Source organism: Fringilla coelebs (genome assembly GCF_963513975.1).
Source record: "Fringilla coelebs genome assembly, chromosome: 11".
Lineage (NCBI taxonomy): Eukaryota > Metazoa > Chordata > Aves > Passeriformes > Fringillidae > Fringilla > Fringilla coelebs.
Window position 1 is genome coordinate 20,653,285 of NC_140037.1, and position 25,644 is coordinate 20,678,928.

Below are 25,644 nucleotides of genomic sequence, written 5' to 3' on the forward strand. Positions count from 1 at the left end.
CAGATGTGGACTTTAGCTACAGAACCTCGAGCATTAAAAGCTACTTGTTACATCAGGGAAGATAATTAATACTTTATATACTCAAGTAGGTATTAAATTTGGTCTTACTAGAACACGTTGAAATCTGATTTCTGGTGCTCCAAGCATTGTTGAGCAGGGTTTGAGTCTCTTCTCGGTGATACTGTTCCCCTGAGTTCCCTGAGCTCGGTGTTGGGGCAGTCCTGCAGGAAAGGCTGAGAGGGTTTTGTGGGGCTGGGCTCATTTCTGTCTGCAGCAGTGCCCTCTGCTCTTGCTCTCAGCATGGATATTCCTACAGATTTTGTGATCTTTAGTGTTATAAATGATGATGAAATGGTGATCAGTTGGGCTCTGTCTCACAGAACCTTCTGCAGATGAAATAGAGGCTGTTGACAACACAGGGAACCATACAATTTCAGAATTGGGCCATTTTTCTTCTGACTGGGAGAGTCAGAAGTGAAGGGAGCCAAGGATTAATCCTCTGTTTATATCCACACGTAACCTCACAACATGTGGATTAAATCTTCCCTGCACCTGTAGTATAACATTTTCCTCATGCTGTGGAGTAATACCTTAACTAAAACCACCTCAGCTTTCTGGTGGCTTCAAAGACATGAAAAACCACAGTCAGGATGAAAGCATTTTATTGTTTGTAATTTTTAGCATAGTGCATATTAAATGTAATAACTGATGAGTTTAGGAGGATAATCTATTACCATATGCAAGAACCATGCTCCATAAGTTACACACATCTTTAGGAACTGTTAGCTTTTATAGAATTTGCTGCAACAAATCATGCTGGGAATGCTGTACTTGTGTTTTCAATTGAGGCTCTAACATTTGGTTGAAGTATCTTCTGTACTTCTATCATCTCATAATTTCCTTCAGAGCAACGAGAGAACAATCTGCATGTTGGGTGGGAGGATGAGGGAATGCTAATTGAAACCATGTAATAAAAAGGTAATTTAGCAAAACTATTAGTTTTTGGTTTTTTACTATTTTAAACCTATTATTTTTAAAATTACATCTGTATTAAAAAGGCTGTAAAACTCCACTCCATGTCAGCACATCGCATCTTAATTCTCATTTTCCTTTGCATGAATAGTAAAATCTTTATAAATTGAGAACCAAAATTAATTGAATAAACTTCAGTTGAACATTTTTATGTTAATGTTTGGATGTTTGGATTAAAAAAGGGCCTATTACAGACTTCTTGAAGAACATTTAATGGTTTCTATCATTGACCACACCTCGAATGCTCTATGGGAAAAAAGTGCTGATGGAGGGAAACAAAGCCCAAGAGCAAATGTTAATTGGGTTGTGTGCCTGTGGCTGGTTTTGGGCTGTGCTGGAGTTGCTTACACCCATATCTGTTGCCAGATCATCCTTTTCCAGCCAAACCATGGTCAGAAAATGCTCTTTTCAGCCTGGCAGCAGGGGGTTGCACAGTTCAGCACCTGCAGATGGGGCTGGGGCTGACCCAGGGAACTTTCCTTTGCCAGGTCAATTTTGAGCTGAATTGTGTCTTCCATGTCTGGCTCCTTCAAATCCTTCACAAGGAGGGAATTTCTGTAAGAGAGAAAAATACAGGGGGGCTGGTGAGTGGGGAGAGCAGTGGTGAGGCTGAGCAGGGGGCAGAGGGCTCAGAGAGCACCTGGCCCTATCTGAGTGTGCTGTTTGTGTGATTTGGGTGAATTTGAGTGAATTTGGGGATGTGCTTGTGTGAATTTGAGTTTTTGTGTGTGCTTGTGTGAATTTGGTTGTTTGAGTGTGTTTGTGTGAATTTGGGTGTTTGAGTGTGTGAATTTGGGTGTTTGAGTGTGTGAATTTGGGTGTTTGAGTGTGTTTTGGGTGAAATTGAGTGAATTTGGGTGTGTATGTGAATTTGAGGTTTTGTGTGTGTTTGTGGGAATTTGGGTGTGTGTTGTGTGAATTTGAGTTTTTGTGTGAATTTGGGTGTGTGTTTGAATTTGAGTGTTTGTGTGTGTTTGTGTGAATTTAGGTGTGTGTTTGTGTGAATTTGAGTTTTTCTGTGAATGTAGGTGTGTGTTTGTGTGAATTTGAGCGTTTGTGTGTGTTTGTGTGCACCCTCAGGGCCGGGCAGTGTTGACCCAGCTTTTCCCTTTGCTCTCACTCATAAATGCTGGGATTACCTGGGCAATTGTTTCCTCAGAATGCCATAATGTAATCTCAAACCTAATACTCCAACAAGCATGCACTAATTAAAACTGCAATTATATTTTTGCTCAAACAAAACGACTTAATAAACATTATCACAAACTGTTTACCCTTCCCAAAAACAATTTATGCTCACTAATACAATTTCCCATTAAAACTGCTGCCAGGTAAATTAAAAACTCTTGAAATAGTAAGTAAGTGGGAAATTAATTCAACAGTTTAATCTAGAGCTAATAACAGTTGCAAGCTCAGAAAAAGATTGCTACAGCAGGGAGTTAATTAACAGCTTATTCCCCATTTGATAAAAGTAATCCACTCTAATTCCAGTGTAATTTACCTCAATGTAATATAAAACCACAAGCTGCTTCTGGTGCTGGTAATTATTAGCCTTGTCCTGTGGCCACATTGACAATAAAATTCAGCAGTGTCTTAATAATAAGAGGCAGTCTGCTAAATGCCCACAATTAAAGATGTAACATGGAATCTTGAAGCTGCAACAATCATGTGGAAAGCTGAAGGGGCTGGAGGTGCAGTTGTGACATCCTCCAATTGCTGTTTCTCCTCCTCCTCCCCAGGGTGGGCCTTTCCTAGCCCAGGTTGTTTTCCTGCAGGAAGTTCTGGCTCATAAATGCACCAAGGTCCGGGAAGCAAACAGGGCTTGTGTCATTCCCAAGTGGAACACACATTTGGAGCTCTTGACCTGAAATGCCACACAGGGGTCATAAGTGCAGGGTGGCTCTTTTGACCTCCATTGCAATGCAATCTGTTTTCCTTCCATTTCTCTTTTTGTGGGCTTAAAACCAAAGATCAGATTAAAAAAAATATTTATATACACATATATATATATATATATATGCATACAGAAATATGTAGGCAAATATTAGTCTGTACAAATGCATGAGAAATAAGTATTATTACAAATATTCTTGTTTGACCCTAGCATAGTATTTTCTGATACTAATTTTTATTTCCACTTGAGCAATTGTGGCAGTCTATCAGCAAACTCAAACTTGATATTTAGGTATTGCCAGGTTTGCTTAGTTTGCTTTCTGGCTGTTGGGCAGCCTCCCTGGTTTGTTTGCAGGATGTTCTCCATTGTCACTGGTTTAGGGATGTTATAGTAAGGATAACTATGAGTTAGTGCACTGTAATCACAATTCAACTTCAGAACATGGAAATAAATGACATGTTTTGTCATGTAAATATTCATAGTTTGAAATAAAAAAATGTGGTGTTATTTTAACCCAGTGGGTATTAACAAAGAGTGAGTTCTGCTGTCACCTAAAACATTTGTTTACCTTATTTATGTGCTTTAGAAACTTCCTTCTGGGAAAGGAAAATAAATGCCTGGGGCATGCTCATTGGACAGCATTTGCTAACAAATACATCTGAAGTTATAATTGTAGGGATTTTTTAATTGTTCTAAGCAGGGGAAGGGTTACCTTTGATGGCTGACTTTGGGGAGACAGAGCAGAGGTTCTGGGTGTGTGCTCTCCTGTCGTGGGTTGGTGTCAGAGCTGGTGACAAAGATGAGGACAGTGGCTGCAGTGATGGCTCACTTGCAGGGATGGTTCTTTCCCACGTGCTCCACAAGAAATCTGCATTTTCTTGCTGTGGTGCAGACACAGATGGTTGGCAGTGAGTGAGTGCTTTGAGCACAGGTGAGATCTGCAGGAACACTCTCCATGCTCTGTTTTTCTGGTAGTGCTCATTACCCACACCAATGTGTTTTTTCTGCATCGATGTGGCTCTTCCTTTTTGTCATAGGAATAGTTTTGCCTGCTTTCAGTGCTGGGTTTTGCTTTGCCTGAGCAGTCAGCCCTGGGGAAGGAATGTTTTCCCAAGGAGAGCTGGCTGGGAGGGCTGGGTGACCCCTGGAGCTCCCTGGGCTCAAATCTCCATCCTTGCACATCCCAGGCTCACCTGGGCACTGTCCTGGGAAATCTGCTCCAGGTGGCTCTCACAGGGGAGGGTTGGGCTTACATGATCTCCAGAGGTCCTGTCCCACCTCAGCCATCCAGTGCATTTCTTGTGGTGCTGAAATTTCTCCTTAATCTAATAGCAATTTATCATTTTAAGGTTTCTCTTTCAGGCTGTTTCCCTCAAATAAGGTATGAGCTGTTTACTGAAAGAAACAGGAGAGAGGAGTAGACTGAAAATGAGAAATGGGAGGTTTTTATTTCTGATAGAAGAATTCATAGGAGAAACTGTTGGTGTCTGTATATTTAAATTCTGCTACACATTCCCACTTCAGTTATTTATGCACTTAACAGCAGTAAGTTCTACCAACTTTAAACTTAATTTACAGTTGAGTTGGGAAGGATTTTTTTTAAATTTTTGTTGTTAAACAAATCTTCAGTACAATAAATAATCTTGACTGTAAAGGACTTTTCTCTCCTGCTGACTTAGAAGTCGTCCATAATCCCTATTTTGTCTATATACAAAATCTCTAATATGAGTGAAGCCATGCTTAAAATTCTGTAGGTCAAGGATTGAAACCCAATCATCTCCAAGTAGATCTGGCTGGAAATGAATCAGCACAGCTCATCAGCTGCTCACAGCCTGGCTAATGCAGTCCTGGGCTCGCCCTGCCATCCCTGTGGCCACGCTCTCAGCCTCAGCAGGGCTGGGGCAGGCTCACAGCAGCTTCAGCTGAATTAAATCCAAATTGTGCAGGGTGGGAGCTGCTCTGCAGCTTGGGCAGAGGTGTTCTAACATCCAGAGAAAGTCTTAGATTTAAATACGATTTCACAGTTGAATAATTTGTATTTTTTTTATTTCGTTGCACTTGACAATCGAAGGAAAAACATTCAAGCAATGTTTGCAAACAGCTCAGTTTGGTGTTGTCATTGTCTGCTCTTCAAATACACCTGCAAGGTTATTGTTATGAAAAGTTATGTATAAATCAGTACCATGTTCTCAGTCACTACAATAAGTTCTCTAGAAAGAGAACTCGTTCTTGTTCAGTGTTTAGCGTTTCACCTGGAGCACGTGGGGTGGAATTGTGGGGGGCTGAGTCCCAAGGGGGAGCATGGCATGAGCAGGTTTCTCCCACTCCCTGTGCAGATGGCCTGGGCAGTTCTGTGTCCTCAGCAGTGCCAGGGCTCACAGATTTCTGGGTGCAATGGGCTGGCACCAGAGAGTTCCTGTGGTCATGTGGAACAGGAGAATTTAAAATACATTTTATACAAACCAGCCATTAGGGTGCAGGTTTGAATCTTCTTGCCTGGTCTAAGTATGTTTTCCTAGAGAAATATGTTTGTGGGGGACATGTGCAACTGAACAGACCATTAGAATAATTTTTCTTTAGAAGTTTGTATTTCACTGAAGTATTAAAAGCCCAGAATGAATACCTGTTTGTGTACATCATTATTGAGGCAGTCTGTTTACGTCCCTGGTACACTAATTGTGCCATATTCTAAAGAATGATTCTGAGTCTCCCATCAGGAATTTTCCACTCTGTGGGGTAAATCTGCAGTGCAAGGGCAGCCTGTGGGCTTGGATTGCTCATGGGCTGCACACCTGAGCAGACAGGAGTGTGTTAGAGAGCCATGTGAAACCCTCCTGTGTCACCAGGGCTGGGACATTGCCCCTGGGAGCAGCCTGCACTTCCAGCTGGGCTCCATCAGAACCTGGGGAGCACATCCAGGCCCAGCTCAGGGATTCAGCTGATGGAGAGTTCATCCCACACCCAGAAAATGCTCCCAGAGTTTATTCATTTATTCATTCCTGCTGCTACAAAATGACCTTTTTGTTTTCCCGTTTATGTTCAACTTTCTGCCTACTGCTGCAAATCCTTTGAACTTTATTTCTGTGGTCAAGCACTTGCCACTTTTCTTTCACCTGTTGCCATTTTTCCTGCCTTGACCCTGAGTGCAGAGAGTTGGAACAGCTGGACCTGGTGGTCGGGAACGGGCAGGTCCTGGCAGGGACAGGAGGGACATCAGGGACATGGGTGATGTTGGGAGCAGCACAGATTTGCTGTGGAGGTGCTCTGCAGGCAACAGGGCAGGGATTTGGGATTTGGGGAGGAGGTTTGCAAGGCTCAGGGAGAGCTGGGTGACTTCTGCACAATCTGAGCTCAGGTTTGCAGTTGTGTAACCTGTGAGCACATCTGTTAGCACAAGTCATTTATTTTCTTCTCCTGGTTTTGTCTGGCCTTTCAGACAACTGCCATTATGCTAATGTAATTAATAGATATTCTAAAAAGCAGGATTAGGGCATTTCAGGAGTGTCTGCCTTGCTTTTTTCCTTTTCTTTCCCATGCTGCCACTATACATTTCACTGCTAATGCTAAAAGAACCTGCTTTTCTGCAATTCTTTCTGGCATGGAAGGGCTTTCCTGTATTTCTCTGCCTCATTGACTCTCCATCTCATTTAAAAATCTTTGCTGAAGATACATCTTTTTCCCCTTGCATGACCCTCATAATTTTTATCTCTCTCTGCTGTTATTTTAGTATGTAATTTTACTTTTAAACTAGCTGATGGCCCTTCGTTGGAGAAGGGGCAATCAATAAATTATGTGCTGATTGTGTATATTCTTCATCATATTCTTGGATTTCATTGTCCAGACCATAGCAGTTGAGATGTATTTTTGTTGTACTTTTTCACCTTCTTTTGGGTCTCTTTATTCTTGGCTTTTAATAATTGAAAGAAAATTTCCATCATGAAAAAGAAAGAATAAGAAAGAACGAAAGAATTAATCTCCACCCGCTAAATATCATTTATATCAATCAATGGCCCTGCTGAGGAAACACAAGCTTGAGCAAACTCAACGTGGGTTGAGCAAAGAAGGTGAATGATTTTCCTGAATAATTTTCAGTTCATGTCACTAAATCATCAACAAACAGTTTTTAGAGGTAATAAATTTCTATGGAAAACTCACCGAGAACTTCTGAAATACTTCTTTTTGTGATAACAAAGGGTTTTGGGGGGAACTTCTGTAACAGCTTTAACCAGAGAAGTGTTTGAGACTCACCTTGATCCTTCTCACAGGATATCAAGGGGAACTTGGCAACTTTTTCTACAATTTGTCATTAATAGCAAGTTTGCAGGAGTGAGATATAGAGAAAGAATATCCCACCTGGGGTAAATATGGTCAGTTCTGGCACCACAGAGGTTTGAGTGTGGGTGCAGGTGATTAAGCAGAAATAATGTCATCCTTTCCTCTCAGATATAGACAGGTATTTCTTGTAGATCAATTCTGTGGTCTCACTGCATGCTAATTAAGGGGAAAAAAGTAAGAATGAGCAACTTGTGGTAATTTAGATCATTTTTCTGCCCATGAAACTTCAGCTTTTTCGGCAGCAGCTGCGTTGCTTCAAAAAGATTGTCGGAACACTTGTGATTAGGAAAGTCTGTCTTACTGCTGTTTTATGGGGTTTAAAAATTAATTTAATATCAAACAGCTCTGTAAAGTGGCACCACCCATGTGTGAGTTACCTTCCCAGCTTTCAGGAATGGTTGGTGCTGGCATTCATGCTGTTACTGGATAACTAAATTGTAATATGTAAAAAAGCAGGAGCATATTCTTAGGTCATCTCAAAGCATGAATCCAATCTCATAAAGATTTTCATTATGGTTTGAGGGATGGGATGTGCATCTTACTCATTTGCTCACACAGACCCTTGCTGCTGACCCATTCATCAAATGCACCAGTCCAGGCCAACAGGAATGAGTTCTCCAAGAAAGATAAAGAGCAGAAATCTCAAATGAAAGACATTGTTCTTTGTACCAGTTCACCTCATCTGCCATCACCTGTAATTGAGATTATCCAGCTTCTCATCTGCCCCTGTACCAAGGTGCTGTGTGGGGAAAAAGGGGTAAAGAGGAGACGTAGACTTCATAAAACAAAATCAGGGGAATTCCAAGTCCTGAGTTAAGACAGTGCTGGAATATTATTTAGAAGCCTTTCAGCTATTTCAGTTTAATAATTGTTGAAAAAAAGAGCAAGCAATAACACATTGTTGGCAAGAGAATGTCAGCCAGCCAAAAACAATCACAAAGAGAGACTACCTTTCACTCTGAAAATGCTGATTGCACTTTCTGTGAAGCCAGCAGCAAAAATATGCTTGTTTTATTTCTTACTTTTGGTAAACAACTTAATTAATTAATCTCTCATTGGCTAATGCTGTGCCTGCAGTGTTGCAGATGAATGTTCAACTATCACAGCTCCCAAAACTTGGAAGCTGACACTCAATTTTGAAAATGTAACCCAGCAAGAAGTTATGATGCCTTTTCAAACTCCTTAGCAAATTAAAAGGGCAGTTCTTACAGAGTGAACATTATTTACTAACATTTAAATATCCTCAGCAGTGAATTGTTTCATGGGATGTGTCAGTGTATCCAGAGTGAGTTGGTACCAATAGCCTGTGTCACTCTGGTGGGGCCAGGAATCTTGGACATGGAGCTCCTGCTTCAGAGATGCCATTCCTGGTGAAGCAGCAATTATCTTATTTCAGTTTGGAAACAGGGCTGGTCTCTCTGCTGCAGTTCCAGCAGAGTTTGGTGAGGAGCATCTCTGGGTGAGCTGGGTGCTGCCTGAGCTGTGCACATCAGCTTTGCAGGAGATGTGCCCAATTCCTGAGCTCTGCTTCTTTGTGGTTATTTACTTAGTTACTGCTTTCAAGGTACATGACAGCTTTTATTGCTTTTTTCTTTTTTAAAAGTATTGAGATGCAAAATCCTGATGAAGCTGGTTTCATTTCTCTCTAGGAGATAATGGGTAAGCAAGGCAAGGGAACTTGCTGTTACTGCAGCAGTGCTGCTCTCAAAATTTAGTTTGAACTATCCCAAAGTGTCTTCAACTTGGTAATAATACAGTTTTGCAAACTCCTAAAAGTGGATAGCCAAAATATTTATTTTAATGAGTCTTTTTATTAAACTAGACAGCATTATTACTGCCACAGATTAAAGACCTATAATGTGACTTTAATACTGTTATTAGATGTTAATGTCTTAGGAAAGCACTTTGAAGATGAAATAGTTCTCATTTACTTTTCCTCATAATTAATCCTAATGTGTCAGGGGACAGCACATCTTTGCATCTTTGCCTCCTGTTCAGTTTGGCCAAAAAGGAAAGACAAGAATCTAAAACACTTCTGCACCTGTGAGTGAGTGCAACTGGAAGTTGTGAGTAAATCCAGTAGAAATCCAGTTATGCAGATCTCCTGCTTAATTTTCTGTTTTCACTGTATAAAACAAGAACTGGCAGTAGGTTGTCCAGTTTCCAGGGTTTCTGGTAGGAATCATTCATAATAGATTTGTTATTTCTGCAGTTTAAAACACCATTTCATCCCATCACTGGTGGTGTTATGCTCATCATATTACGAGTTCTTTCAGGAAGGGAAGAATAACTCATTTCCTGCTGGGAGTTTGTTTTCTGCACTTACAACTGGAGACTAAATATTTTTGTTCAGGGACAAAAATATTTAATCATCCAGACAAGAGTAAAATAACAATGTCTTCAGTAAATGTGGCTGCCCTTGCCTGTGTCTGCAGGGTCAGGGGGAGTGGGGACCCTGAGCCTCCTGTGCCCCTCCAGGGCTGGGCTTTGCTCCTGCTGCACCTTCCTGTGCTCCTGGTTTTCACTGGGAAATTTCCATAGATAAAAAGAAAACAAAAGAAAACCTTGCCGTGATCATTTTTGGTCTCTGGCTGTTATTTTTTAAAAGGTGCAGTTATTGATGTCTCTGTACCAGATGGTGTGATCCCATGATGCCTCTTATAAAATGTGATATATAAGCATATACCTCAATAGTTCAGGGTTTGTAATATAAATCAGCCTTATGATATCCTCCACAGGCTGGTCCTTTTATATTCCTACTAAGAACCAAATTAATCAAGCACCATTTTGTTCTGATTTTTGCTTTGTAGTCTTTGGGTTTTTATTTGATAGAAGTTAATTTTTATCCATAAACACGCTCTTGTTTTTTAAAAAATTCCTTTTCTTGCACAGAGCCAGACACAAAAGATTATGAAGCATTTATTCATTTCATTGTTTAAGAAGCACAATATTTTGAAACTTGAGCCTACCAGCAGTACAGTTGGAAGACTGAAGATATGTCTTCATTTACCATACATCTGAATAACTTGTGTAGCATTCTGCTAATTGGTTTGATTACAGGTTTTTTTTCTGTTCTTTAGCACATTTTTCTTGAGCTTCTTTCTTTGGAAATGCCAGTAACCACAAATCCCACAGTTTAATCTTTAGACAGATAAGCTTAATTTTATTTGGGAAATTATGTGAAAAGCAAGATGCAGATTTGTGCTGCTGGACAGTGAAATGGATGAGACCAAGACCTGTTTTGGGGATGCCTAAATTTGCTGTATAATTAATGCTGTAGGGTTTTGTGTCCTTTGAGGGATATGCAGAATAGCAAATGTTCAACTGCTAAAACAAAGGAAGTGTTTTGGTTTTTTTTTTTAACTTTAGTGAGCTTCATATCTTAAGGGTAGAGAAGTGAAAATATTCCTGGCTTCAAGAAGAATCAAACATTTTCAATGCCTGGAGAAACAAAACTGAGGAGAAGCAGGAATTCCACATTGGGTGTTGATCATCAAACTGTTAAGAGTGGAAGAATATATTTACTTAATTATATATACATATATATAAAATACAACCCCCTCCATGTGGGGTGGATAGCAGCCTAGCTAAAATTAGGTTTACACTTAAGCTAATATCCAGCTTGCTTCCATCCTTGTTTTCTGTCCTTGAAAACAAGGTATTTTAACACTGATGGACAGCTCCTCTGTGTTGGTGTGGAGTTGTCTTAGATTTGTATTATTTTTCTGTCAGTCACTAACCCTTCTGGTTTGAGGCAGGGATTTTTAAGCATCAGGTTTGCAGTGGTGTGGGTCAGTGGAGGCTGGGTGGGATCTGAAGGTGAGGGTGTAATTTTTTGGGTGACAGTGAACCGAGGTGCTGAGGAACAAACCAGGTTTGTTTGTGATGTGTGGCGAGGCCCTGCAGGTAGGTTTAGTGACTAAGGGAGGTGAATATTTGTAATATCTGAGAGTGCCATAGCTGAAATGCTGCTGGGTGCAGGTGTTCTGTGCCTGGGAGGGTCAGAGCTCAGCTGAGTGGGGTTTCTGCCCTGCAGAGATCTCAGCGTCCAGGTGGGCTCAGCAAATCACTTCTTGCCTCAGCAGCAGAAATGTGCTACAGAAAGTCATAAATAACAGCAAAAGGTGTAATAGGCCATGTCCTTCTCAAACAAAAGAAGGGAAATTTTGAGGTATTTTCTCTTTTTAAGAGCTGAAGAGTATAAAGAAGGAAAGAACCTTGGTGTGGTTGAATTTGTGGTGGAGGTTGGAGAGCAAATGGCCCAGGTGCCTTTGGGGTGGGTTTTAAGTGGCCCTGGAGAAAGGCACTGAGAGAAGTGTGGGGGAATCACCTCTTCCTCCCCTAATTCACTTTTAGGGCTTCTGGTTAGGTGTGTCACATTTCATGATGATAAATACCTGACTCTGTGTCTTTAGAGGTATCTCAGCTGTTTTAGCAGCTCCTTATCACTGCTGTAATACAGTGATAGAATAATTTGAAAGTTAGAGCTGGAAGTTCTTCCCTTTATATAATATCTGTAGAGCTTCTAAGGACAAATGTTTGCATAACTCAGATGCAGAAATTTTTATTGTGATACAGTTTGTGGTGTAAATTATTAATGTTCATCAAAATGCTAAAAAGGCAGTTTTGAACCCAGGCTTGGGGCATTTCCTGCCATCACTGATTTTTTTATCAGGGCTCATGGAATTCCTGTGGAAAGTTTGTAGCCCACCAAGTGGTTTAGAGGTTTCTGCAGTTCTGGTGGCTAATGATAATTATTTTTTTTTTCTAGCAATAGTAATGATTTAAGCATATTGCTTTAAGGAGTGTTATCTCATCTTTTTCCTTTATTAAGCAAGTTGTCTTCAGTTAGCAAACACCAATATTGCTGACAAATTTGAAAGTAATAGTTTGTAGATTGTAATCCATTTCTCTCTCACTCCTGTTTAGATTACAGATGTGCACATCCCCAAGAACTGTGAAATAATTTGGGAAGAGGATCTGATCTGCACTCTTGGTTAGGGACACAGTTGCTCCTTTGAACTGAGTATTCCAATACCTTTTCTCAGTGCTTTGCACTTTTCCCTGTAATTTCTTGCTAGAAGTACCAGTGGTCCTGATTTTACAGCACCAGTGGATGGTAACTCTTAAATTGGCCTAAAATTAAGAAAATATATTCTTAAAATTATTTATATACATCTAGCCTTAACAACAGTATTTAGAATTGACTTGATGTCATTCCAGTAAGAAAAACATCTGGTCAAATACTTCAGATGTTTTTCCAAATGCTGGTACATGTTAAAGCCTTACCAAACTATTGAAACCTTCAGCCAATTCATTTCAGTCAGATAGGGCCTAAAGTTGAAGTATTTTATAAAAGCTAAACAATGCCAAATGCATTTGGCTGAGATCAAAACCCAAATCTATTTGTTCTCTTTCATCTTCAGTGTTCCATTTCCTAGGAGTGTGACCTTAGTCAAACATCTATTAAAGTTAGCTTTTGATCTTACTCCCTGTAAAAAAAAAAAGAAAAAGGAAAAAAGTCAATCTTTAGAATTTTCTTCCAGAGACAATCACAGTATTGTGTTTTAATGTTCCAGTAGCGTGTGAGTAAATAGGATTCTCTGATGTATGTGATAGAGCAGTGCCTAAATGGGACAATCATTTTTGTGTCAGAGACAAGAATCAAAAGGCAGCATTCTTCAGAAGCTGTTAACTGGAAAAATCCCCCCAGGTCACTGGAAACAGGTTAACTGGTCAATGTGCTGCATTTTTGGGTCCTTTGATGGAAATGCCTTGTAATTTGATAACAGGTAGCTGTTCATTTGTAATACAATTTTCTCTTCACCAGTCAAAGCTGCCTAGTGATTAATCAGTAAAGGGGTTAATTTTCTTCTCAAGTTTGGTGGCTTTTTGAAAGAAGTAAGGACAAATTATTTGTTTCCTGAAGAGAATATAAATAAGTTTCTTGGTCATCTTTAAGTTCCTTCACATTAGGGGAGTCTATGTCACATCCAGCCCATGGGAAGTGAGTAGGTTTTCTTAAATACATAACAGTTCCTAAACATGTGCAGGGGAATAAAACTCCAGTTAGGATTTCTATTTAGCATACTGAGCTGCTCAGATACTAATTGATAAATGTCTGTTAGATCTATTCTTATCAATGTAGTGCTACTGTTAGGGAAATGTCAGTTAAAGGATATAGTAGATAAATACTGAAAAGATTTATTTAAAAGGAATATCTACAGAAGAAGCAGTATTTGTCTTTTTAATAAACTTCACAATTGACAGATTATTTGCATATTAAGCTTCTAAAACCAGAGTTAAAAGCTTACTGGGAATACACTGGAATATTACCTAGATAGCTTTATAATAATGAATTTAGCAATGTGGGAAATGCCTTAAAGTAGATTTAAATCTCTCAGCTCTAAACAGCTGCAAAAAGTGCAGTATTAATATTGAGAAATGGTTGAGGACTGCAGAGTACAATAGTTGTAAAAGGAATGCTTGCAAGGGGTTAGTTATATAATGTAGAATTCTGGAAGAGCAGGATGAAAGATACCTGCAGTATTTTTCTGAATTTAATAAAAATATCTCAGTACATCTTGGACATCATTTATATTAAATGCAGTTTTATTTTTAAAGTAAATTTATTTCATTTCAATTTTAAAATTCCTGAGAATCTATTTTAAAATCTGAACATACTTTGACTACTGAAATAATTGCACAAAACCTGAGCTAAAAATGTTTGTTGCCATAGTTCTAGAAGAAATGAAGCTGCTATACTGGTGCAAACTCAGGAGTAAAGACCAGTAGAGTTCCTATGTAAAGATTTGCAAGGGCAAAGAGAATATTTGCATAATTTTAGATTACTCAGTGTTTCAATTCAGTAACTAAATTATTCCTCTCCTCCTCGAGCCTGCATTTGGCTTGGAGGCTGGAAGTTAATTCAGCTTGACCAATGAGTAGAGACACATCCTTTAAGATTTTAAAAATGGTGTAGTTCATCTTCTACGTGTTATTTTTATTCACCACCTGGAACAAGAAAATAAGCTTCCAGTCAGTGTCTCAGCTTTGAAAAATGTTCTTTACCTTGCACAGCGTAAAATGGAAATAGCTATTCTGGCATAACTTCATAAACAAAGGTGATATTAACCTATTGGGACTAAATTACTTGTCTCCTGTGTTATTTGTGCAAGTAAATGTGCATGAATAAGCTTCAGCAAAGCTGTAGGAAAGGAACTTAAAAACAGAGGATGATCAGAAGTAAAAAAAAAAAGCTTAAGAAAAGAAAGAAAAGGTACCCACTCCTCCATAATCACATTGCTCACACTCTGGCTGTGGGATCAATAGTCATTCATTCATGCCCCAGAGGAAAACAGGGCTCTTTTGTTTCTTTACCTGTGCTCTCAACATTCCCTGGAGTTCAGCCTGGCTCTGCAGCCTGTGGGCAGCCTCCTCATTTTCCCTGTGCAGTTTGGGACTGCACAAATCCATCACCGCTCACAGAGCAGCCCACAGCACCAGCGCAGCTCTGGGAGCTGTCTGGGCAGCTCCTGCCGCAGGAATTTGCAGTGCAGGCTGGAGCAGTGCATGGAGCTTTTCCTTCCTCAGCTTTTCTGTCCTTTGGATTGTCCAGACCCTGCTGGAACTGGAAGGAGCTCGTCCAGAACATCCCTTTTCCTTCTTCCGGAGGAGAACCCCGCGGTTCTCACCCTGAGTGCCAGGGTACCACGGGGCTCTTCTCGCCACAGCCAGCACTGGTGGAAGGGATTTGGTGGCAAATCTGCATTTCTGAGCACTGTGTGGAGATCAGGCTGTGGCTGCTTTGGGGGAATGTGGTTTTTCACTGCCTGAAATGGGAAACAAACCAGAAACCCAACAGGGCTGTTAAACCAAAAGTGTATAAAGAGATCATATTGTGGCAGTAGGTGGAGTCCTCGTTTGAAGAGGTAGAGGTCCCTGCTCCCCCAAATGTTATTTTATTTTACATTGAGCAATTAATGGAGTATTCATTTGGGGATTGGCTATTGCAGGAAAATTACATTTGTGCATGACTTTCTACATATTTTGTCTGATTACAGTGAGTGTAAATGTGATAGGTTCTGCTTGAAGCTGGAGATCCCCTAATGCCATCCCCAAATATTTTTCACTGTGAGTAAGTTGTGGGTTTTCAAATGATCTTAAAGCATGAATATTTTGCTTTAATTCAACAGCCAGAATTGCAGAGTGGTTATAGGTCTCAAAAGAGCATTCCTGGAATTTCTGTTCCTAAGAGATGCTGCTTTCAAACTTGAATCTTTTGAGGTTGTGCTAATTAAATGTCATTTGGAGAGGAGTGTCTGGGCTCTCTTTTTCATTGCTTGGATTATTGTGCTTCAGATAAGCATAATATTTTTGTGGGTTTTATGAACTGGCCACAGATTTCTCAGCCTTTAGTAACCAAGAGTTGTGTGTGATCAGAGCATTCCATTCCTGTTCTGGCAGAGTCCTGAAAATGGCTCATGTGGAAGCAGCAGCATGTAGGGGGTGATTCTACAAATTTGCAAACCATACTTTAACAATCCAGTCTCTCCCAGCAGTGCTGATCCTGGCAGTGTGTTGAGGGTTTTTGTGAAATATTTTAGCATGATGAATTTCTGGAACTCACCATTCACTTAAAATCCTTGAAATACTCCATTTTAAAAGTGTGGATTGAGACAGCTGGGGTGTAGCTGCCATGTGTCATCTGATACAAAACAAATATTTGTATGGTATTTTCCTGTCACAAGTAGGAAGTAGCTTGAAACCACTCACAAAGATATCCTTATTCCCAGAAGACCTTCCAGCCCAATTAATTTTACAAACTCAAGAGATTTGTGCCAGCTCCAGATAAGCTTTCAGACTTTTTGGTACTTAGCTGAAAGGACTTCCAAAAACTTTTGCCATTTCCATTCTCTCATTACTGCTTAGGGACAGGTGCTTGAAGCTCACAGAAACTGATGTAATGGGAGAGGAATAAATGGGGAGAAAAAAGAAACAAGAGCAAACTCTGATTTCACATGGCAGCACGTGCACCATGGCAGACTTCTGTGATTATAGAGGAGTAACAGATTGTGCATGATCAGTATGAGGACTGTGGGGTTTAATATATTGATAACATAATTTTAGGTTCCCAGGAACCCAAGAATATTCTAAAATGGATAATAAAAGTCCTCCAGTCAGAAGCAGATACTGATGGTAACCACCATTCTTTCCTGTGATTTCTCAATGTTTAGCACTTTGGAGTTAATTTTTTTTCCTGTAAATGGTATTTATTTTGTGTTGCTCTCGGGTAGGTAATTTAACACATTTCTGGTTCAAGTTTTAATTTTTTAAGTCCTTATCTCACAGAATTGCAATCTTTAGTCTGTGACAGCATTATGAAAGCATAAACAGATAGTTTTAAGAGTTTGGGTTATTATGAGCATTAATGTAACTTACTGAAATCAGAGTCCTTATGCATAAACTTGTCCCTCTCTTGATGTTTGAAAACACTGCTTAAATACACTCCATATTGTAAATTCCCATTTTGTGTCAAAAAGTTTCAATGACATGACAAAAATGCATCAGGTCTGCCCTGAGGAATGTAAAAGTTACCAAGGGGTTGTGATGTTTTCAGTGATAATTCAGTGGCTGCTGTGTCTGGTGTGTGCTTCCATCTTCTGAAAGCTGCACATCCAGAGTGGGGTGGTCAGTCAATCAAATATACAGAAGAAGGTAAAGGTCACAGTAGTGCAGAATACTAAAAGTATTACACATTAGAGCCTTGACAAATCATTCTCATGACAGAGATTGTAAAAAAGAGCAGAAAATGTCACAAAATTAATCAATTCTCGTGAGACCCACTGTAAGAATTATGGAAAAAAAAGCAGTGTAACCCTCTCAGTGCTTTTTAAGTTCTGATTTTCCCGTTTCCCTCCAAGAGAGGAAGCTGCAGTTCAGTTTCACATGAGGTGCAGGTGCCTCTTTGGATAGGAAGTCAACTGTGAAATACACAGCTGGGTTTGCTGGGCATCAGCTTGAACAGGAGTGCTCATCTTACAGATCTAGGCACAAATTTGGAATTAAAATTTCTGTGTGCTTCTAACTGAGCCCCTTGGGTCTAGAGGGGAAATCTGACAGCTCCTGGGTCATCCTCTCCTCATGTGGATGGAGGGTGTGAAATATCCCAGGGATACTTGACGGAAAATGTTCACATTAAAAATGTTTCCAGTCTTTCAGATAGATCTCAGGGAGGATAAGATCAGGACAGAGGTTATGAGTGGGGTGAGAAGCTTAAATAATAGAGCCAGACATGGGATGAAAGTATCTGGAACTCTCCCCATGTTTAAAGCAGACCCCCAGCTTTTGCAAGAATCAGGGTTCTTGCTGCTGTCTAAATATGTGTGAAATTAGAGAGTGAGAGACAACCTGTTGCTCCTGTGAATTGTTCCACAGAGTAGCAGGGCTGTTTTGATGTTTGGAGGTTTTAATCTTGTTTATGCTCATGTGAACTTTTGCATGAAATTGTATTTTAAAGTGAGGTGAGCGAGCGCACCATGTTAAACAGAAATTACCAGGATTGCAAAATGAAGCAATGTCAGAAACTCAGAAACATTTTTGCAACACTAATTCTGATCCCTTGAGCATTTGGCAAAGTCTTTAAATGACATTATCAGTGTTTTCCCCAGCATCACTGCCTGGGTGGGGATGGAGCATCCATTGACCTGTGTGGGATGAAGGGATCTGTCTGTGGCTCTGTCCCCATCCAGCAGCTGCACAAGGGGAAGTTACCTGGGGAATATTTAGGGACTGCACAAAAGCAGGGCATCAAGTCCCTCCAGAAAAAACGGTGACATTTTCAAGATGACTGGAGCTTCTCTGTGAAAGATGAATTTCTCACAATTCCTGATAAATATGAGTAATACTTGTTTGGATTTTTTCCCCCTCAGTAGGATTCTTTTGCCATAGTATAATGTTTTTGACATTTTGAAGTGGTGGTATTTAAAAATGTTAGGCTACTCAAAAATTTTTAAGTATTGTCTGAAATGTTTTGATAAGGATCATCTTCAGTAGTTTCTCAACTTTTATTAACTGGTTAGAGAAGAATCCCAGATTGGTTTGTGTTGGAAGAGACCTTAAAGGTCATCTCATTCCACCTCCTATCATGGGCAGGGGCACCTTCCACTAGACCAGGTTGCTTCAAGCCCCCTTAGGATAAGTCAAGGAATCTTAATTTTCTCTTTTGCCTTGATCATGCAGCATGATAAACACAGACTTTGAAATGTTCTCCTCAAAAAACCACTTCTTGCTGTCATTTGTCAGTTTTCCTGTTGCAAAATGAGAAGGAGCATATTTTTGAGATATGATTGTAATGTCAGAACAGCTGGCTGCAGGTGTAAGAACAGATGAAGGAAGGAAGCTCCAGTGTTGTGATGCATTTCTTGGCTCTTGGCTGCCTTTCAGCTGGGCAGTGTCAGAGGGGTGTCCTGGATCTCAGCCCGGGCTCCTGGTGCCCTCCTGGCTCTGGGGTGATGCTCCCACTGCCCAGCCCACCTCAGAGCTCTCCAGAATCCATCCCCAGCCTGCAGTGCCCAGTTGCTCACCAGTTCCCCACTGGTTCCATCCTTGGGCTCTCAGATGATGCACGCTGAGGGATTTTTGTGCCAGGTGGCAGCCAGGGTACCTTCACTGACTCCTGTTTTCTGGAGCTGAGCCTTCCTGCTGCTGCTGTTTGAGCCTGTTCACAAACATGAAAAACACCTGCAGGAACAAGACTTAGGAGTTTGGACCCATCTCCAAACTGCTTTAAGACTCTGGGCATTTTACTGTTCACTGTAAATTCAGAATTCAGTTTCACTGTCCTTTGTGTAGTGCTGGGTTTTGCCTCCCTATTTATCACTAAGCAAGAATGATTCATTTCACCTAGAGAAGCCTTCCCTTCCCAGCCTGATTTTGAAAATTAATTAATTAGTAAAATTTTGCAGGCATTCTGAAAATGTAAAGCATGTTATATGTATTCACTTATTAATTTTAATTAAAGTGAGTGTTCCTTTTCAGTCTTGGAAAGCCTAATTTGTTGGAGGTTTCAGGATTGTTTTCACTGTTGGCAATATGGTCTCTCATACTGACATTTCATAGTACCAGATATTTTATCATTGCTGTTTTAGCCCAGCATGCTTGACCCATAGCAGCTTTGAATGCAAATAATAAACAAGCCAATGCACAATGCTTGACTGTTATACTGAAATAACATGGCACAGCTAAACTGGGTTTCATTTTTCCTTTTGAATATTATTAATTGCAATGTGTTGACTGTTAATTTAATTAAATGTTTTGTTTTAATATAAAACCATTTTTCAGTTCACTGACTCACCATTTCATTTAATTAATTGCAAACCTCAGGATTTGATTACTCATAGTTCTCCTTTAGTTAATTTACTTGTTCACAGTTTTGACAGAAAAGCTTTCAAACTAATATGAAGGAGAGGCACAGTCTGACTAATCAGGAAACTGGAAAAAAATAGCTGTAGCTGGAGTATGAGATTAGCAGACACCCAGGGTCACCTGAAAAGCTCAGAGCCCTTGTATTCACCATCAAAATCCAATTGGCAGCGACTGGGCAGTGTTAAATGTGCAGGAGTCACTTGCACCCAAGACACCAGCAGAATGTAGTTGAGTTTTGGATTCTTACCCAAAGAGCAGAAAGTATTTGCTAAGGAATAAATGGTGACATTACTGGGGGTGAGGGACGCTGTCCCCTGTCCCCTGGTGCTGGGGTGGGACACAGCAAACAGCCTGGGCTGTGACCTTTGGGCCGTGCAGGGAACATGCTGCTTCTCCTGGAAGAATTCCTGAGACTTCACTGAGGAATAACCTCCAGGAGTCTGTGATGGGGATGTGAGAGTAAACAATTAATGCCCTGCTGGGCTGCAGACCGGGCTGGAGGAGCAGAGGATGTGCCCAGGGGGTGCAGAGCAGCCAAGGCTCTGCTCATCCCCAGCACCCCAAGCACTGGGTTCCCCCAGGGGGGTGCAATTCCCTGTGCAGCCAGCTGGGAACTGCCCTAGTTTGGATCCAGACTCTTCATTTACAAATGGTTTGGTTCTCAGGCCTGATCTGTCTGTCCAGAATACAACTGCAGAATTTTCCTTTAGTGCAACCTGTGCATGAAGTGTTGGTTTGTGCATCCTTGCAGGGTTATTTTGGTTATTTTGGTAAATATTTGGTGATTTATTGTATAAACCCCTGTGCTGTGCAGCAGATTTCATCAGAGCAAGGGTGCAGAGTGTCCTTGCTCGCAAAAAGCAGATCACAGAGGGCAGCTGGTGGTTCTGCCACGCAGACCAGGAGCTCCTGAGCAGCTGGGATCTGGTCCCTGTGCACAGAACACGGCTCCCAATGCCATGTCTGGCTCAGAGATCCCACCAGGAGCTGCTCCCTGCCAGCCCAGCTCACTGGGGATACTGGGGATACTGGAGCAGCCCTGCTGTGGGCAACCCTGCCAGGAAACCATCCTGACTGTGTCAGACTGCTCCTGTGCTGTGTGCTGGGGTGAGGGATGTCCCTGTTTGACAACAAATGTCCACAGTTTATTTCCTGGGTGTTCCCTGACTGATCACAGCTGGCAGAATTTAACTGAAGAGAGGAGAAATTAAAGTGTAAATAGGCAGGAAAAACCAGAAGCTTTGAAGTATGTAATCCAGCACGTGGGTTTTCCTAGCAGCCCATTTTTGGTTTTTTTAGGGGGAAGTAGAGGGATAGATGTAAATGTTACAGCAGTTCCCAGGACATTTTTCAAAATGAGGTGCTCTAAGTGAGATTCTGCTGCTGATAATGATTCATCCAAGAGGAGGGAAATGATTCTTCAGTTCTTTGTAGATCCTTAGATAAGTCAGTTGAAGAACAGCCCTCTTCTCCACAGCTAGCCCAAGCTGAGTCAATTATAGAAAGGAGTTTTATTAGTAGTTAAATTAAATAATAGCTCCAGTAACATTAACCATGGTGATACTTAATTGTACTTAATTGAAGATTATGCCAATGCTGCCTGTTTTCTGTTTTCTGAATCCTTTCAGTTGGCAGCACCCCTTTCCTGCTGAAGTCTCAATTTTGTTATCTCTCAGCAGTGCTGAAGAGTTACTACATTGTTTTTAAAGTGCCTCAGACAGAGTATGTGACTTTTAGTTCAAGTAAGAAGTTATATAGACTGGGGAGTGAGTGAGTGAGGGAATAAAGACTTTGAGACAGTTCAGGGATAATCTCAGCTCTGTCTTCAAGCTTTGCCTTGCAGGACCTTGGTGCTTCCTGCACAGGGGCTGTGTTTTACTCTTGAAACTTCAGCTGCTGGAGGGGAGTGACTTTGGTGTGGCAGATGGCACAGCAGAGTTTTCTGATCCATCACTGTTTCTTGGCTGGTGTCCTTATGGCAGCTGTGTCTGGTTAGGGAGCTCAGAAACGCCTGACAATAATTACCTTTAATTTCTGCAGGCCTCATCCTGGTGATTTGGGGACTGTGTTTATTATTTTCTGTTTGTGCTGTGGTACCTTTCTGCCTCCATTACACTTCTGGTACAACTCTTCAGTGGAAGGTTCTGGGGAATTTTTCTTTTCTTTCTTTCTTTCTTTTTTTTTTTTTTAAATACAGTGCCCTGGATAATTTTTTTCTCTCGTCATTTCTCCAAACATTTTGCTAAAGATCTGAATTTTCTTCTGTTCCCTGCTTAACTCCTTATAAATAGTTTCTTTACCGTTTTACATATTTAATTAAATTTCATGGCTTCCAATCTATACCAAGAACCTGTATAAATTCTGACTCTGATGAAAACACTGGAATATTGGTTTATCAATGCATCCCTGGGTACATACAAATGATAAAATGTTGGAAGAAAAAACTCTGTGTTCCAAGGCTATATTTTTGTAACCATTAAAATGTATGTGAAATCTTCGCAAATTGATTAAAAATAGAAAGTGAAAAGGTGCCTGGAAATCTTGAAAACAGTCAATTCCTCAGAATGGTGATGATGCTTCGTTTTTTTTTAAACTTCCTGAAAATAATGTAAAACTCACTCAAAGAGCAATCCCACTTCCTTACCCTAAGAAAAAAAAAAAGTGAAGAAGTTTGCAGACTATTTCATCTTCTCCAGAAAGTGTGTGGAGAGTTTTATCATTGAAGATGTATTCTGTGATGGATTAAGTGAGAGTGTCTGAGATAAAAACAGGAGTTTAAACATCAGGATTTTATATCTGCTTGATGAAAAACCTGTAGCATTTGTAAAAGAACTTTAAAGGGTGTTGAAAAAAAATTACAGTGTAGTGGTCTTTTGTGTGAACTGAGGGCTGCATTAAATAACCTAAAAGACAAAAATATTGGTGATGATCATGATATCTTTGCTGAACTTGACCAAATTGCTGTACCCATGTGTGATAAAAGGTGTCCCTCTCCATTCAAAGATTGCTTCCTTTGTTCAATCTTTCTGAAATAATCAGAACTTTGTGCAGCCCTTTAGAGGAGCAGTGGAGCTAATCTGAATGTCAGATTCTTAGCAGCATTTAAAAGAGTGTTGTAATTTATGGATAGGGTGTGGAAATTATTAGTTCCCTTTAATCAGTATCTAAATCTCTCAGTAAGCAATGTTTGCCAGAAGCAGATGATTTAATTCTGGTTGCATGTATGATATTTTAGTGGGTTGGTAGAACAGGCACCACCACCAAAAAAATCATGGGTTTTAATGAATACAGTCAGTGATTTTGTGGAACTGGGTAGCAAATAATAAGAGCAAGTCCTGCTGTACTGAAGGGAAGAATAAACCCATTTAATCCATAACTGAGTGAATAGACAATTGTACCTGTAGAGATATTTTTGGGTTTGTGCATCTCTTGGATTTTCCTGCAAGAACCTTGGATTATTTTCAATCACATCTTGCCCAGAATAAAAGTAATTTAGTACTGTCTAGAAGAAAATAATATTCTTTATTTAGTGACCAGGCCCAAATGGTAAAACTTAAAAACTTCACACTTATTTAAAAGAGATACTGGGAATCTAAATAATTTTTTAAAATTATGATAATTATGGTAACCTGTAGCCTGATGTTATTCTGGCTTCTTCTCTTTTACTGCTGGAAATTAACTGTGTTTTAGTAATTTGAAAGTCTTCTACCAATACCTCCCTTAATTCTGGGAATTTCTGCTGGTCTTAATGGTCTCTTAAAAGTGGGATTTATTCTGTAATTATCCAAATTGTGTTTTTCTATGCATTTCCAATGTGATGTTTTCATGTTACAATGATATTACTCCAAACCAGCAAATTCCCAAAAGGACAAAAATATTTGGATGTTTAATAGAACAATGAGTGCTGTACTATTACATGTTAATTTGCTTTGAACTGTTGGAATTAAGGAATACTGTATCTTACTCTGCATGTGGAAATTTTGTTGCAGCTAAATAAGTCAAGCAGAAAGTGATCAAAGTGACAAGGTGATCAAAGTGACGGGAAATTATATTTAAAAGTATAATCAAAAGGGATACCATTAAATAAATATTTCTTTGTGCTCTACATGTTAAAAAGAAAAATAAACATGAAAGATTTTTTTTTTTTTAATTCTTAGAATGGTGCATTGAAGCAGCTTGACTTTAAAACAAGGATGGTGTTCAGGGATAGCATTACTGTGCTGGACTAAGACTGGCCATTGAATTTATGTGATTTTTTTCTTACTGAAAATTAATGTTCTGTTCATACCTGCAGTACCACATTGTACAATCTGACACTGCATATTGTTTATTAAAATTTTTCAGGTCTGACAGCAGCTGCCATGGCAGAGGCTATGAAGCTCCAGAAAATGAAACTTATGGCCATGAACAGCCTTCATGGAAGTGGGAGTCAAAACGGAACCGAGTCAGAAAATGAAGAGCTCAATTCTAATGCAGGTAAGGGATGCTGTGCCCCTGAGCTGCCCTGGAGCTCTCAGCACCTGGGTCTCAAATTCTTGGGCTCTTGTATTTTGTAAGCTTTGCCCACCAGTGCTAAATCAAAATTAGGGCTCTCACTCCTGCATATTCCTCCAGTTTTCCCCCTGAGAGCTGCCTTCACTAATTGTTTGAAAAATACTGGTGGAGTATCATCATCATTAGGGCTGGATACAGACCTTTTAGAGTGCCCCCTAAATACATCTGGAGTAACAAAAGATTTCTCCATTGACCCTGACACTGTCTGGGGTTTTCCAGTAAATGATGGAAGGTTTCCAAAAAGCCAGGCTGTGGGAGCTCCTGAGTTCCACAGGTCTTTGGAGAAAGGTAGGGCAGGGAATGCTCCATCACCAACTTATGGCTTTTCTGCATTTTGCTCTTTCCTTGGATGGGTGTTTGCAAAGCCCAGCTGTGCAGGGGGTTTGTGATAATCCTTGGCTGTGGCTGGAGTCACCTTGGACAGGAGGCCCTGGCATGGAACGTGTTCATGTGTACATAAACATTAATATAGGTTTGAACTAAACTGCCCAAGAACAGGGTTCAAAGGTGAAGTCAAAACAGATCCTTTCAAGATGAAATCTTTGTTTATTCTGAAGTCCTTCCAGGTGAACAGAAGAGAGTTTTACTTGGTCAGTGCAGGGAACCTGGAATGAGACAGATCCATTTTGTCCCTGGTACCTGTCACAATAAGGGCAGTTTCCCTTGGCCTCACTCCTTACTGCATGCTGCACCTCTGCCACCTGGGGAGCAGATTTGGTTGGTTTCCAGTGCCAGTTGAAGAGGAGAGGCTCCGAGTGATGCCCGTGGCTTCCCCCTCTCCCTCCGGCATTCCCGGGCTCCGGAGGCAGAGCCTGCCGGCTGCGTGCTGCATGTGCATCCTCCCAGCAAAATGGGAATTTATTAGCCCAATAAAGCAGCAGCTGGGAGGTCTTAGACTCATTTTCTAAAGGAATAACTTTGAATTCATGACAAATTATGCACAAAGCAGTCTTTCCAAAAGTGGTATTGGCTTTTGCTAATTTTGTGTACTCATCTGTATTTGAAGAAATCTGGCTTCTAACTCATGCATTAAACCTTTCCCCAGCTTCCTGTTCTGTAGGATGTGTATTATTCACCTCTCAGACCCATATCAATTAGTGCACATTGAATTCAGAAGAAAGCCCTGAAAAATCCTATTTAGTGGTTGTAACTAAAATAGTTTGCATAAAGTTCAGAATGCATTCTGAAAGTTCACTGAATGCTGAGAAAAAGGACTGAAGATGGAATTACTACAGAAAAGTAAGGAAACTCCATACAGAAAAGATGTAGGGTTGGTATGGGGGTTTTAAAAGCTGCTGCACAAAAGTTGAATTTGAATGCTCAGAGTTTTGTGTTTTATTTGGGCAAAATTTGTGTACCTCATGTGGGGAGAGTCTACATTAATGTGATTATTTTAGGTGCCA

The 25,644-nt window shown here is 40.3% G+C and overlaps 1 protein-coding gene across 6 annotated transcripts in view; it reads left to right on the forward strand.

Moving 5' to 3' along the window:
* The window catches only part of DACH2 (dachshund family transcription factor 2), a 239,528-nt gene that overhangs the window by 130,723 nt on the left and 83,161 nt on the right, over positions 1 to 25,644 (forward strand). For all 6 annotated transcript variants that reach the window (XM_084213095.1, XM_084213097.1, XM_084213098.1 and 3 more), the window contains exon 3: positions 24,032 to 24,163. In XM_084213095.1, the coding sequence (XP_084069221.1) occupies positions 24,032 to 24,163 (132 nt within the window). The remainder of the gene's footprint in view (positions 1 to 24,031; positions 24,164 to 25,644) is intronic.